Source organism: Alosa alosa, chromosome 14 (genome assembly GCF_017589495.1).
Source record: "Alosa alosa isolate M-15738 ecotype Scorff River chromosome 14, AALO_Geno_1.1, whole genome shotgun sequence".
Lineage (NCBI taxonomy): Eukaryota > Metazoa > Chordata > Actinopteri > Clupeiformes > Clupeidae > Alosa > Alosa alosa.
Genome location: NC_063202.1, coordinates 3,183,358 through 3,199,936, shown reverse-complemented (window position 1 = coordinate 3,199,936; position 16,579 = coordinate 3,183,358). Strand labels below are relative to the sequence as shown.

Below are 16,579 nucleotides of genomic sequence, written 5' to 3'. Positions count from 1 at the left end.
CACACACACACACACACACACACACACACACACACACACACACACACACACACATACAGTATAACACATTCTGATACTGTCAGAGATTAAACCTAATTGAACACCACCCTCTACAGATTGTGCCTTCATTCCCTCTGTAATCCCAACCCCCCTTGCATCTCCCCATGGTGAATGCTGCCCGAGTAGCACTCCTAATCGTCCTTCCAGAGTCCCCCTACCACCTAAAGCCTCCCTCGATTGCTCTCAGATCCTCCTATGAGTGTGTGTGTATGTGTGTGTGTGTGACAGAGAAAGAGAGAGAGAGAAAGAGAGAGAGAGAGAGATAGACGCAGATTGCCAGACAACAGCAGAAGGTTGAGGATACACACACACACGCTCTGGGAGGCAGAGCAGAGACCAAACGCTTCCTGTCCAGCCACCACTGCTCATTCAGAGAAGTTGAACAGAGACCTCAGCCCTCCTCTCCACACACAGGTAAGCACACCACAGGTCCGGCGCGGGTTTCTGGGCAGGACACAGGGCAGGCTGCTCACCCTCCTGCTCCCATTCTGAATCGGCTGAGCAGTGGGATCCAGCGTGGGATTCCCCCCCTCTTTCTCGCTGCTTTGCTGCAGCCAGGATGCATGCATCTTTTATCTGATCGGTATTAGCATCTATGCTGGAATCTGCAGCGAGCAAAAGGGCACACGGCGTGTTTGACCCTGTGCTTTTGGCTAAGCACATGGTGCTCGATCCCTTTGTTAAAAGAGAGAGGGAGCGAATGCAGAACAGAGGAGTGTTTTGATGTGGCGCTGAGATACGAGGTTTATCAGTTACCTCAGTGTGTAGTTCTTATCGGTTTCCTCCTTCCCCTTTGTTCACACTTGATGCTCGGGCAGCCTGTGAGAGAGACGGGAAGAGAGAGACGGGAAGAGAGAGACGGGAAGAGAGAGAAAGGAAGAGAGAGAGGGAAAGAGAGAGGGGAAAAGAAAGACAGAGAGGGGGGGGCAGAGGTGGAAGCAAGACTTTCATGGGTCTCCTTCGGGGGAGAAGTGTTTCATCTGTGCGAAGCGTGGAGTAGATGATCAAGGTGGAGGTCAGGGATAGAGACCTCACGCCCTGGAGCTGTGAGCTAGTCACCTGGGTCTATGAATGGGAGCTAGCTGTAGGAGAGAACAGATAAGGGAAGCAGATCCTGGCTGGGGAGGTCTACCAACCACAAAACAAAAAGTAACAGTTAGGAATTAGGAACAGACTATAACAGAGGGGTTTGGGCTGAGGCTTATCTGTCTGTAAGCACCTTGCTGGGCTTTCAGAATGTCAGTTTTTTTTGTTTTTAAATCATTGCAAATGACAGAGATCTTCTGAGTGGGCATGTTTGATATATAATATCAATAGATTCATGTTTATTAGATGCATGTGTAAATAAAGCAGACGATTAATCAGATGATGAAACAGTGAAATGGTTTAAAGGTTTTGGGCTGGACTGAAGAAGCGCTTTGTGTTTGATAACATAGCACACCTGGGTATGAATCATGTTATGGTGACGCACTATGAGAGCTGCTTTGGAGGAGAAAAGGTGAATGGTTGAAAAACAGTTCATGTTGTCAGTTATTGATTATTTTGTGGTCAGCCATTGTGAATTTTGTGTGACAGGGCATACTCTTGCACAAGCACAACTGACACAGCATGAACATATTTCAGTCTGATTACCAATTTCAGCAAAATTAATTAAAAGGAAGCAAAAGTAGCGTTTCGTATCACTTATATGATCAATCCAATATATATACTTTTTAATCAGTCTATGAATTAAACAGACCATTTCAAAGACCATTTTGGCAGGGCTATCAGATGAGTAGAAGTGGAGTAACTCATTTGTGTGCTGACAAACACTCCCTCCCTCCCTCCTCTCTCAGTCGAATGTCTCTGTTGGCTGTGTGAGGCAACTCTGCCCACGAGCAGGTGGGGAGAAACGGGCGAGTGTTTCGCTGCTGTCCGCGTCTTTGGGGAGGAATGCAACAACACTGCTGCTTAATGGGCAGCGACGGAGCCTGCACTACAGGCTGTTAGTCCCGGCCAGGGATGATGGATTGCCGAGGGGACACGTGGAGACCAATTCATTGTGGGCGCAGTGGCTGAATCCCATGACCTGGTTGAAGAGCAGAGGAAATACTTTGTGTATCTGTGTGTGTGTGTGTGTGTGTGTGTGTGTGTGTGTGTGTGTGTGTGTGTGTGTGTCTTGCGGGTGAATGTTTTTATTGATTATAGGGTTGGGGAGTGTGTTTACCAGTATGCCACACAGAGTGGTGAGATAGAGGGGGAGGAAAATAGTCAGTGATTGAGAGGAATGAAGACCCAATACTATAGATTGAGAAGGAAGACCCAATACTATAGATTGAGAGGAATGAAGACCCAATACTATAGATTGAGAATGAAGACCCAATACTATAGATTGAGAATGAAGACCCAATACTATAGAGGAATGAAGACCCAATACTATAGATTGAGAATGAAGACCCAATACTATAGATTGAGAGGAATGAAGACCCAATACTATAGATTGAGAGGAATGAAGACCCAATACTATAGATTGAGAGGAATGAAGACCCAATACTATAGGTTGAGAATGAAGACCCAATACTATAGATTGAGAACTGTGATAAACGTCTTTCACACCCTCCTCCCCTTCTATATTCCTCCTTTTCCTCCCCCCATTTCTTTCTACCCTTCTCTTCTTGTCCTTCTCCTTTTGTCCTTCCCCTTCTCCTCTTGTCCTTCTCCTCTTGTCCTTCTCCTCTTGTCCTTCTCCTCTTGTCCTTTTAGTAAGAGCATTGCCACCAAAAGCCCATTCTCACTTTTAACACCACCCACCTCTGTGTGTTTTCTTTTGTCACCCACCTCTGTGTGTGTTCTTTTGTCACCCACCTCTGTGTGTTTTCTTTTGTCACCCATCTCCTGTGTTCCCTGCCTTCTCTCTCCTCCCTCCATTCTCCGGGTGAACATCCTCCTGTCAGTGTTTTAACATCTTTTTTTTTTTTTTAACATCATTTTTTTTTTTTTTTTTTTCCTGAATTTCCCCTCGGGGATCAATAAAGTATCTATCTATCTATCTATCTATCTATCTATCTATCTATCTATCTTCTCAGCTTGCCTGTGCTGTCATTTGGATTGCCACCATTTTACACCGTTTTGTTCCTCCTGCCTTCATTTACTGTTTTTTTCAACCAACCCCACCTATCTTTGCGTTCATGCTCTCTCTTCCTCCTTCCCTCCCTCCTTCCCTCCCTCTCTCTCTCTCTCTCTCTCTCTCTCTTTCTCTCTCTCTCTCTGTCTGTATGAGAGCTCTGTGTGGGAACAGACAGATCCGTGCCTCATGTCGTTGCTCCACTTGAGTGGTGAGATGACATCTCCCAGTGCACTAACTGGTAATGGCAGGACTGGAAAGGGTGGTGTTGTGTGAGATAAAAAGGCTCCAGAGAGAGAGAGAGAGAGAGACAGGGAGAGAAAAAATGTGTGAGTGAGTGAGAGAGAGAGAAATAGAGAAAGAAAGAGCGAGAAAGTGCATGAGAGAGAGAAAAAAAGAGAGAGAAAACCTTCTTAAGGCATGGATGCACCACACTTTCTGGGTCATGTATATGCCAAATTAAAACATACTTCTGTGGATAGATTTTACAAGTCTGGACAGAGGGAAACACTGTGCAGGGTATCAAAAGAGACAATGAGATCAGATTATTTATATGAGAGCTTTATGCTTAGCTGAGGTCATATGCATTTGTTTTCTGTCTGTATTTCTATGGACAGCAACACAGGAAATTGTATTTCAATATCATTGTTACCATTCTTTATTCAGAGCCAATACAGTCCATTTACACTAAGCAATGCACAGACAAACCTCTGAAGTGGCCATATAAACGTAGACATTTGCAGAAGCTCTTGGACAGCCTACCAACCTCTTTGAGCAGAGCTTAAAAAGCAAGCACACAGTGTGATCAATACTGTGTCAGCTCGGTAAGACAGCTGTCTTATACTTAGGGGACCTCACTGTCAGCCGTCAGTGAAAGGACAGAGAGGTTGTGGGCAGAGACTAAGGCAGCAGGGGTGGCGGTGAGGGTGGAGGTGGTGTGGTGGTGGCGAACGCTTCATTAGTGTGAATAATTAGCCCTGTTATTAAACAGATGAGCAATATTATCCTGGCGCAGATACCGTAGGGCCATTTATTATTTCCACAGCACATAATCCCTCATCTCGCCGGCCCACGGACGAGAGCACCCTACTGGAGAGGAGAGTGATCCAGTGAGCCGCCAGGGACCCGGGCAGCAGGTGACTCCGGGACAGAACCAGGTCCATATGATCAGATCAGATCAAATTAGGGCCAGGGGCCGGTTTGTTGGACAAAACACCTTGAGTTGTTTTCCTTAAGTATGACCCTTAAGGCTTAATTTGTTTAAGGGTGTTACACAGAACCCTTAAATGGTTTCTTAGTTATGGAAAAACGTTACTGCATTGAAAGAGATTTTACTGCAGGAAAATTCTACAGTTTCCACAGAGATTGTTTTTCCACTGAGATTGAGATTCGCGTTTTTAAGGGGCAGATTTTAGTCAAATACAGGACTGTCCAAAACAATATCATAATGTGTGCACATATTGTTTATAAAATCAGATAGCGAATAACACGTTCCAAATCTGTATGTATTATTACTTTAACAAGTTTAACCTGTGACAGCGAAATACAGCGCCTGCTTAGAGCAGGGACATTATCACAATAAGCCAGAGCCAGGGCAGGACCACATCAGGGGTAGATCCATTCTAAGATCTGTTGTTATACATAATGTAGCATGCTGAAAACAAACAAACAAACAGATACACTCAATTCAACACACACACACACACACACACACACACACACACACACGCACATGCACACACACACACACACACACACACACACACACACACACTTTCTCTCTCTCTGAGAAAAATGTATGCACCCTTCACATCTGTTGAACTTTCCCCTCATTCCAGTTGCCTCAGACCTTGATTTAAACAGCAATGCAACAAATGCAAATTTATATCATATATAGGACATTTGATTGCAACAGAGATTTCATTAGAAAGTAGGTCATCCCATAATCTCCCTCTCATCTCGTCTCCTCTCCCTGTCCAAGCATCCTCTTCAGACAATTTGCAGGTGGAGAGCAGAGCACAACCACAAGCCTCGCTGAGGTCAGACGCAGAGGGCCATGCCATGCACAGTGCGCGGAGCTCCCTCCTCAATTTAGAGTTGTATTGATTTGTTTTTCCATGCAGAATAATTGTCCGATTTGACACAGCTGCATTGCCTTTGAAGAGCCTTGTTCGTGCCTACAGGGGTTTGCAATGGATGGCGTTGGCAAGTACAGTACGCAGTGCCCATTGTGACCACTGATACTGCATAATGTCATAATGGTGTTGTACAATCATAATGTGTGTGTTTGAAAAAGTGGAGATGAGGTGTTTTTATAGAATTATGGTAAATGTGTGAGATAACATGGGGCTTATAGTTGTTTATAAAGAAAATACGGAGAAAAACACTGGTAGCTGTGAACATAGATGAGTCAACTCCGTAAACAAACTGTGCATTCCACTAAAGCCAATTATTTTCTCTCCTTCTCTATCCTGCACACACTCGCTATTGCATGTGTGTGTGTGCGTGTTTGTGGGTGTGTGTGTGTGATGTTTCTCATTCAACACCGTTGTGGGGTGTACAAGAACAACGTGACATGTTGTCAGTCTCGCATCTCAAGTGTCAATTCATGATGCAACGACTTGTATGGACCCGCTTAGAATTAGAGTTCAGGTCAAGGTTAGGTTGTGCACGGCATCCACATACGGTTATATTCTGGTAATTAATAAGTTGCATAAGTATTACTGTGGATGCTGTTACATCATGATGGTGAATGTCATGTTTTAAATATACCCACCGCATTACTGTAAGTGGAGTGGAGAGTCACTGAATAAGGGGAAGAGATGGAAAGAGAAAGACAAAAAAGATAGAGAGAGAGAGAGAGAGAGACTCATAATAAACACCATCTCTCCTCGCAGCCCACACATAGCTGTAATGAGGTAGGAGCTAACCTAAATCTGTCAGAAGCCGAGGTCTTATTCTCACTTTCTCCACCATCATTTTTCTGTGTCTTTTCAAGTGTGATTCAGAAGCAACTTTATAACACCCATCCCCCTTCCTCTGACGCAACAGCCAGAATGGATAGATCCTCATTTGGCTTGTGTTTGAGGTCGGTCCAGATTGCCATATTTGCGCACAGTTTGTTTGTGACTGCTTGCCAGTGTGATTTGGGTTTCCTGGGAAGTCGACAGAGATGCTGTATGCATAGATGTGTGTGTGTGTGTGTGTGTGTGTGTGTGTGTGTGTGTGTGTGTGTGTGTGTCTGTTTGTGTATTTATCAATGTGTGTGTGTGTGTGTGTGTGTGTGTGTGTGTGTGTGTCTTTATCAGTGAGTGTGTGTGAGAGAGAGAGAAAGAGAGAGAGAGATTTTGTATGTGTGAAATTTTATTTGTGTTTGTGTCCATGTTGTGTTTGTCTCCATGTGAAGACATACAGTGTGCATATAGATGTGTGTCCATGCATCAGACTTTCTTACCTTTCTCTTGCTTAAGGTCCAGTGTAGATTGTTTTCTGCATATGCAGAAGGAGGCTTCATCACTAATAGATTCCGCCTACAGTATAAAGACGTCCTGAAGAAGGTACTCTCATCTCACAATGAAGGTGGATCCCAAATGAATTCACATCCAATTAAATGCTTATGTAAATTTTATATTTACAGTGCAGTCTCTTTTTTTCCTGGCAAAATGCACAAAAGAAACATTGGATGATCAAGCCAAGCCCCAACAGGAAATTTTGGAGACAATTGTTTTGACAGTGTGAACATTTTAGCTTTTAGCAGAGGCATTATTCTCAGCACCCACAGATTCCAAACAGGGATTTAGTAGAGTGAATCAAGAGAGACCAATCTCTAAGATTGTATAAGAGAGAGGCACTGAGGACTTAAAGACTTCTTGTGCAGTGCCGTTTGTCTGCACTGGCAGCAGACCCATATTCAGTTGCATGTAGCCTCAGTGCTACTCAAAGCTCCATGCAAGGATAGAGGGGAATGTTTTTGGACGTTTTAGGAAAACAAAGAAATTCGTCTGTTCCTATCGGTGTGTTTCGTGCTCTCATGGGCGTCCACCCTCGGCCGTGTGCCTTGGCTCTCGTGTGTCCTATTTAGAGGGTGAAAGGAACCCCGTGGTCATTGGCTATTGATATCTGTGCCCGCCAGTGCGCAGGGACATCTGGAGCAGCAAGGACAGATGAAAAAGGCCTCTATCATTTTTTCGGGAACGGAGGAGATTTCGTTTCAGAGTGCGGCAGCGAGGGAAATAAAGCCTCTCTGTCTGTTGTTTATGCCCGATGAGTGATGCACTCTGTCCTCAGCAGCGGCCTGCCAAAACGGCCAGACAAACACAAGAGTCACTGGGATTTCATGATCGCTTTCTTCCTCTCAGTGCACCGAGAGAGAGAGGTCCAAAAGGAATAGAGGGAAAAAGAGAGAGAGAGAGAGAGAGAGAGAGAGAAAACAAATGTAAAAATAAGCCCTCAAACCCTGGAGTGTTTAGTTGCTGTCATAACAAAGCATTGAACTGATAATGGCGCTTCTTACATAATGGACCCATCTGTGTTAATATTAATGTTACGTCAATTAATGCTATTTAAAGTAGGAAGTCAGAGATGCAAATTAGATCATTTATTTTCTCTTCGGTCATGCTTAAATTCTGCAGTCCCAACCCTCCTGGTCAGAGTTGTCTTTCTATTTTTTCTGTCTATTTTTTGAAGTGATGGTGCCTCCATTCAAGAAAAAAAAAATGAAAATGTTGTTCCCAAAAATTGCTTCTGCCTGGAATATGTTTGTTATCACTCTCACCAGACACATGGACTGACTGAGACAGGCCCCACACCCCTACTGGCTCAAACCTTCAGATATGAAATGCCTCTGTTGGATATATGCAACTGGTAAACACAATGGTTCTTTTGAAGGATAGTCAGTTTGGGTTTAAAAATGGCAAAAACCAAGGTTTTAAACATGTACTGTATTTCTAAGTGTTCTTCAGCTATGATGAAGCCAGCACACTCATATTTAGATATGTATTTACTAAAAAGTAAATAAATGAATGAATTGAAGAGGTGAAGCCTGACTTGCATTAGATGAGCATTCCATTGAGATATGATAGACGTAAATTAAAAGCAGTCAATAAGTCAGTTGGAGAATATAGAATCCTTTCCCTAACTTTGTCTCGGCACTGACGTTGCCAAGGAGCATGTAACTCTAGTAAAAATGTAAAATCTCTCATTGGAACAAAATAAATTGGGTCATTTTTGAGGTAATGGAGACCCAAAAGTCCCCTCTGACACCGCTACCACCTCCATCACCCATGGACACCCATTTTTGAGGTAATGGAGACCCAAAAGTCCCCTCTGACACCGCTACCAATAAACACCTCCATCACCCATTCTTGTTAAGCGCAACTGTGGCGCATTTTCAGCCTCTTAAATCTGACTGTGATGTGAAGTGCGAACCCTCAGCAGTTATTTTGGTGGCGTGAGTTGAATGAGTCACGATGAACGATATCTGTCTGTAGTGACTGGCACAAGGCTCAGTGTGTCAACACGATTTCACTCCTAGCACAGGGATTGGCCTCGTTCACTGACTGAGACAGGAATATGGACAATCGTACAGTGTAACAGACCCTGTATCATGAAACTGAACCCGCGTCAGTACAGTGTCATTCTTGGACATTATATTGTGTTGCCCTTTGAAATATATAAGAATGCTATGTTATTTTCAGAAGTATGTTGATTTTTCTTGATGTGATGGAAAAACACAGTTATTGATTCCCTCCAAACTGACCTAACTTTATGATCCCTCCCCTGCCCCTCAGGGTTCAAGTCAAGCATTCAGTAAAGTGCATGGCTGCAACCAGTTGTTGAATATTGATACAATGAATTAGATGTGTTTAACATGTTAACAAAGGTATCCTAATCCTATATGCTTCTTTATAAATAACATTAAAATGTCTAAGCAACTGCGTCAGGTTTCTGTGAAGATTAACAGTCTCTGTTCCTGAGAACTGTGTAACTAAGCTGACAGAATGCACTTGATTACAGTATCACACCCTTAATTCAATACACATTTAATTATCAGTGCTTTACTTTGCAAGGTATATATTTTATATGGCAATGGAAACACTGCTAAGTCAACATGTTGTTCCTCCTGTTAGTTCATATAAACATTTCTCACTTTATTGTATTGCCATCTGTGTGTTATTCCAAGGGGTACAACCTCATCAACCTTGGCAGCTGTGCAAAGCACAACAGCACTTCTCAGGCTGAGTTATTCACCCCCACACACACACACACACACATGCAGATCTATCTCAACAGTGCCAGTGATAGCCACACACCTCACCTTCCACGCCCCATCTCAATTTGCTATTCACTGCATCTCGTTAAAAACGAATGAATCCCAGCATTTTATCCATGTGATTAAAATAGCCTCCCTTAAAAACAGGACGAGCCAGTCTGGATGTTATGGGTTTGTAGTGATTTCCATTTCAAAGGGCCGCACACACAACCCTCTCGTATAGCTATTTTGCTGGGGGCCATGGTCTGTGCACCAGGTGATTAACATGAATAAGAAAGCTGTGGATGCTCATTCACTGTATTCCGGGGGCCAAAGAAACCAACCTTTGACTGTGGCTGTTTGTTCAAAGGTTCATTATCTATTTTTCTTTCTTCCATTTTCAATTTCTTTCATTTTAGTGTCTGCCATAAGATTTGTCCATAATACAATTCCCCTCAGCCATTCCAGAAATGAAAGAGCCTCATCCAGATTTGAAACAGTTTTGTGAAGCTTGTCATTTTACAGATCAGAGGCAGAATGAGTCCCTTCAGATTGCTTCTACAATCTAACATCTTGTTGTACCATGCGCTCAATTGGGACAACATACAATATCCAGCCATTAAAGGCTTTTGCTATGGAGATGATGCACCAAGAGTCTGAATTCAGTGCTCCTCTCTGTTGTCATCACCATGGCAATTATAGCCTTTTATTTGTATCTTTTCACACCATGGAATTGTCATACAAAACACAGGGATCAACCACAGCTATGACAGGGATATCTGTGTGTGCCAGGCTTGAACGAAGATGGCAGACACACTAGGCAGTCCTCTCACCAGATAGCACAGCAACGACACAACTGTGCTGTTTTGAAGCCTCATTTGACACAAAACTGGGCCGTCAGTTGAGCGTTTCACATCTGTTCAAAAGTGGGTAAAAGGATTTTTAAAAAATACAGAAAATATCTGCAATCTCTCCTCCTCTGAGGTCTCATTAAGTAACATGACAGAGAGTTATTTTTTTCATTAGCGTGTTTTGGTTGCCCTTGTTTTCACCGCTCTGCTTTGCTGTGACCACCCTAGCATGGGATTCTCCCTCATAGCATGCAGCCTTGCAGCTGTTGTTGTTGAGGGATGGATTCAGTAACACAGTACAAAGACACCAAGAAGTACTTTGACTAGCGTACTCTACCAAGCCCATTATGATGCCCTAGATAAGCAGCATAATAGCATGATGAACTGCTCTCTGCCCTACGAGTGTCATTAGGTCTAGCCCTAGCACATTTGGTGATGATAGCACAGATGTAAAAGGCCTGCCACTGTTTCCTGTATGTGACAAATGAATGAGAATAGGAGTGATCCTTAGAGATCCATCCTCTGTCATCTGACTAACTGTATCATCTGCAAGCTGTTAAATTAAGCAGTGCTGACGACAGTGGTGTTGTGATTAGTGCTATGAGTAGCAAACATAGAAACTATATTTTCTAAAATATAATATAATATAATATATGTTATATATTTAATTCATATCAGGAATATGTCATAGCTTTTGAAATGGAAAATTAGTCAAAAATGCATGTTTTGTACAAAAGCATCAAAAACCATTCCATTTACCAAAACAAATCTAATGCAATCTTATTCATTGTGGAAGGTGGTGCATTTGAAGGCTAAAAATATTTTTAAAAGACACCCACATCACAGAAGAACAGGGTAAGGGCAGGATTGCCATCATGCTGATTAATGCAATCTGTGTCGAGGCTTGATCATCCAAGAATTACACACTACTTAGCACTTCCGATCGCATCTGTTTATAAACCAAATTGTGCTGGCTGACATTACTGTAGCGCAAAACCACTGGCACAAAGCCAAGAAAGGCCCAAATATCTCCAAGTGATTTGCTTCAAAAGAACGATGAAGCATTAAAAGGAATTTGTGCGCTATGAAGAGGTAGCAGGAGCATTAGCAAAAGGTCTTGTAACATTAGGGTGTGGAGTGCCGATTCATTTTATACCTTTGAAGATTTTATCCAGCAATGATGAGGTATTAAAGGGTTTTTTAAAAGTCAGAACACACAAAATAATGTCATTGGAAATTATCATAGACACATTCCTGTGGAAGCTTGACCAAATAATGATTGGAGGTGGTGGAGCAGTAGTAACACTATGGTAACACTACTCTGCTTTGACCCCCTCCTCAAGGCCAGTTATTGTTGTGCATTTTGTATTTTTAATTACCATCACTGCTTAGTTAAGGAAAGCAATGTCACAGTCTCTCAGAGTTGAAGTGTTAAATGATCTGCATATTCAGAACCATCTTATCCCTCTATGAAAGCAGCCCCAATAGCATGCATAGCATAGCACCCCCAATAGCATGCATAGCAGGAATAAACACATTGATCAAGCTCTCTGTCTTCTGCAGCTCCTTCATTAGCCAAGTCAAGTGTGCGCTCCCCAGTAGTAATTAGCTCCTAATTAATGCAGACTCACTTCTGTGTGATCCCACAACACAGCACAGAGAAGTGTTTCAACCTGCAGGCAGAGTCCTCTGAGTGCTGTGCTCCACTTGGAGTCTATCGCCAGCCTCCTCCACCCATGAAAACTGTGGACAGCACTGCTTGCACTGTGATAGTCTTGCATCTGCTTCTGTTGCATTGGCCTGTTGCTCTGAACACCCACGGAAAAGTAACGTGTTTGTTCCCTTGAGAATCCAGAGCATGCCAGTTTGTTAAATATGAGGAAGTTGTTGAATGGGCCAAGGGAATCAGAATGCAAATCAGTCTTGTTTACTCAGTCAGAGTACATTCAGAGTGCTTTCCATAATATTGGACTAATGGTTTAAAATCAATATATGCACTATAATTGAAAATGCCATTATGTAACATTGCATGCACTGCCTGATGTAGATTGCAAGTGCAGATGCAGAAAGCCTGTGTATAAATAAATGGAATAAATTTAAATTGATTCACTTTTCTGCACCTTTATCATCTTTACAAAAACAGAACCATCACTTCCATCATTATACAATCATCACTCAGAAAACACTAGAGAATGCCACTTTATGATTGCATTGTTTTGGAATGAGATAGAAAAGCCTGCTGTAAATAGCAATTCACTATAAAGTAAAGGCTCCACAGCAGGTTTCCCTGCGCTACAGGTTTCCTGCTATGATGAATATTTTATGTACTGTAATTTTGTCCCCACTGACACATTGCTAACTTTGATCAGCACCCGATTGTTCCATTAAACATGCATTCACTTTCACCAGACATACTGTTTTTGTTTGCTGTCATTAAAAGTCTAATAGAGTTGTTTAGATGTACACTGTAACTTTGTCATTGTTTGCTTCCAGAATAAATTAAGATATTTCTGAATAGCTCTGTTTGAACAGGCTTTCACAGAAAAATGCATTTACTTATCTCTCATTAGTGTGTCAATGTGAATAGGTTTGTAATTTACCTCTGCAGGGAGAAACAAAGAGTTGAAATAAATATAGGCAAACAATGTAAAGCAGTGTACACAAAATGAAAGACTAAATACAAAAATACAGAAAATACAGACAGACAAAAATATTGATTGCAGTTTGAGTGTTTGTAAATTCTTTCACATTAGTATATCATCCCTACAATATCTGAAAATGACACAAGAATGACAGGTCTGAGGTCTGTAAAATGTAGTGTCTTGTATAAATCTCTAAAGCATAAATCTCCAACAAATAGCATTCAAGCAGAATAACTCAAATTGTTACTGTAGGCTGCCTCTCTGTTGGATAAGCTTCCTAGATGATTTATTAATACTGTTTGATGTTTTTTCATGACAATAGGTGGCCAGTGACCTTTATGACCTAATCTTGTCTGAGAAAAAATGTTCTACTGCAACTACTGAGATTTGAGATTTAATACAAGTGGGCTATTTTAGACAAGAATTCAAGGTTATCAAATCTAACTTAACCCTTATTCTCTTTGATCCCCACAGAAAAGAGGATGAAGCACACCTGGCCTCTTTTGATTGGCTTGTTGAGTCATGTGACCCTGGCATGGGGCTTTGCCCGTCTGACAGAGGACGTGGAGCAGCGATCGGCCTTCTCTGTAGCACGCACCAACAGCATGGAGGGTGGCCCCAAGATGGTGGTCACCTTTGATAAGGTCTATGTCAACATTGGCGGCGACTTCGACCCCAAACAGGCATGTTCCGCTGTCGGATACCTGGGGCGTACTACTTCTCTTTCACTGTGGGGAAGTTCCCCCGCCGGGACCTGTCAGTCATGCTGATGAAGAACCGCAACGAAGTGCAGGCCATCGTTTACGATGAGAACGCCAACGAGGAGCGGAAAGTGCAGAGTCAGAGCGCCATGCTGCAGCTCGACTTCGGCGACACCGTCTGGCTCCGTCTCCATGGCGACCCACGTTACGCCATCTACAGCAACACGGGCCACTACACCACCTTCAATGGCTACCTGATCTACCCTGACACCTACAGCTTCCAGGAGCCGGTCGTCAAAGAGACGACGAACCGCCACGAGAACGAGGCTGTGGTTCACGAGAACGCCCAGACCGACAAGGTCATCCCGGACGCCAGGGAGAACATCCTGAAAGCGCAGGATGAGAAGGAGCAAGCTGAGGAAGAGCAACAGACAGAAGAGGAGGAAGAGGAGGAGGAAGATCCCAGGTCAGCCTTCTCCGTGGGCCGCACCCAGAGTATCGTGGGAGTGGACCGAGGCCACACTGAGCACCACCCCATCACCTTTGACTCGGACTTCGTCAACATCGGCAGCGACTTCAACATGTCCACCGGCACCTTTTCCTGCCGCCTGCCGGGTGCTTACTACTTCGCCTTCAACGCTGGGAAGCTCCCGCACAAGACACTGTCCATCAAGCTGATGAAGAACCACTTGGAGGTGCAGGCCATGATCTATGACGACAGCGACCAGGAGAAGGCCCTCCAGAGCCAGAGTCTGATGCTCCAGCTGCAGCGCGGTGACACCGTCTGGCTGTACAGTCACCAGCGGGACGGCTTCGGTGCCTACAGCAACCACGCCAAGTACATCACCTTCACCGGCTTCCTGGTGTACCCTGAAGCCCCCAAGCAGAAAGTACAGGAGCAGCAGCAGCCGCAGCAAAACACAAAGCCGTAACTGAAAGGAATTTGGGAGGGGTCCTATGGATGAACATTGGGAAAGTGCTTGCTGGGATACATATTGATCTGATATGTTTGTCAATGTGTCATAGTCCGTTCTAAACTCTACCCCTGTGTATTTTAAACCAGGAAACTATTAATATATGACTTCCTTCTTGACTGTGCACCTTGTAAAGGTTATCGCTGGAAAGAGTCTTGTTGTTTTTTATCCATTAATAAATTGTCATCATTGTGGTTTAAAAGCAACCATATGGTTTTGCAACAGAACTGGATAAAACTGATTTCCTGTACTACCCCTCAACGAAATGAGATGTCTACAACCCTGCTAATGACGCTAATAATACTATTTCATGTAAGGTCAACCATAGTGCTGAAAGCTAGAGCATTGACCCTAATAGTAATCAGACTATTCTTTCTTTTGAGATCTATAAGTATAAGTATATATACTCTTTTGATCCCTTGAGGGAAATTTGGTCTCTGCATTTATCCCAATCCATGAATTAGTGAAACACACTCAGCACACAGTGTACACACAGTGAGGTGAAGCACACACTAATCCCGGCGCAGTGAGCTGCCTGCTACAACAGCGGCGCTCGTGGAGCAGTGAGGGGTTAGGTGCCTTTCTCAAGGGCACTTCAGCCGTGCCTACATGGTCGGGGCTCGAACCGGCAACCCTCCGGTTACAGGTACAGAGTGCTTACCAGTGGTCCACGGCTACCCCTCCATCACTGTACTACTGAGAAAATTACCAACACATAATCATTCTGTTCAAGTCACAGGTTATATTACATACAGTCATTTTTGTTCAAATCAGGTTGTTTGAATTAGTTCCTTAACTTGTTCAGTGGTGTAAGAGTAGAACCTAGAGCACAACAGATATAGCTTGGGCTAACTTGAGATTTCAGTTCCAAACTAAGAAGCACAAAGAGTCTCTAACCAATAGATGCTTGTGGTTTAACTAAAATCACCTATAAGAAATCTTTAAACAGGGCTGTTAAATGTGTCCTTTATTTTTTCAATGAACTTTTGATTGTCTTGAAGATTGTAAAATTCCATTGACACATTCCCTAACAAAGAGGAAAAATATCTAGCACACACAAAAAGTTTCAATCTTTTTTAAAAAATCAAGTAGCATAAACGGGTCCTCTGTATTGCCCAGCATCATTGAAAACACATCAGTGGTCCCAGTGTTTTATTGTCATGCATGCTTTTATGAAATAGTGTGCATCACATATTGCTTCCTGCAGTGCATAATGGCCTGTATGTGTTCATCTGCATCCCTTACAATTGAAGATGTATCTTTATTTATGTGAGTTGTATTTTGTGACCTGAAGTTGGGTGGATTAAAAACCCAAGCATGTTCCACTAATGGCATCTTAACTCAGTGACTTTCATAAGGTACCATAACAAAGTTGACCAGGAGTTTCTGGTCATGAACAGGAATATTTGTATTTTGTTTGTTATTCTACTTTTATGGTTGTGTCATTTGCCATTGCATTTCTGCTATGTAATAAAACAATATTTCTTCAGTGTTCTAAAAATGAATGCTTACATGGATTTTTGCCAAGCTCAACTCAAGATCAATAAACACAAGAAAACCAAAGGAGAGTATTGCAATTCTCTGTAAAGGTCAATCACAGCATATACAGTGTCTATAAAAAGTATTCACAGATATTCAAAGATATAAAGTGGAATTCAAAGATATTTCCACTTTTACTGCTTTTATAATTTGGTCTTTTTTACAATAATTTACAAAAATCCCCTCTTTAATGTCAAAGTGAAAGCAGATTTCTGCAAAGTGATGTTAATTAATTAAAAATATACTAAAATTAAAATAAGTGATATAATAATTTAAATCGTGCATATATATTCACCCCCTTCAAGTCAGCATTGAGTAGATGCACCTTATTTACGCAATTGCTTATTTTGCATTATATATTTTTAATTAATTAACATTATTTTGTAGAAATTTGCTTTCGCTTTGACATTAAAGATTAGATTTTTGTCAATTACTGTAAACAAAGATTCCATTTGTGAA

General features: G+C 42.5%; 1 protein-coding gene across 1 annotated transcript; it reads left to right on the top strand.

The window, feature by feature from the left end:
- The first annotated feature begins 280 nt into the window (after nucleotides 1–280).
- On the top strand, nucleotides 281–14,831 carry c1qtnf4 (C1q and TNF related 4). Its single transcript, XM_048263506.1, is given in 3 exon segments — nucleotides 281–474; nucleotides 13,381–13,578; nucleotides 13,581–14,831. Coding segments are annotated over 2 exon segments (1,149 nt in total). The 5' UTR covers nucleotides 281–474; nucleotides 13,381–13,388; the 3' UTR covers nucleotides 14,540–14,831.
- Nucleotides 14,832–16,579: the final 1,748 nt, after the last annotated feature.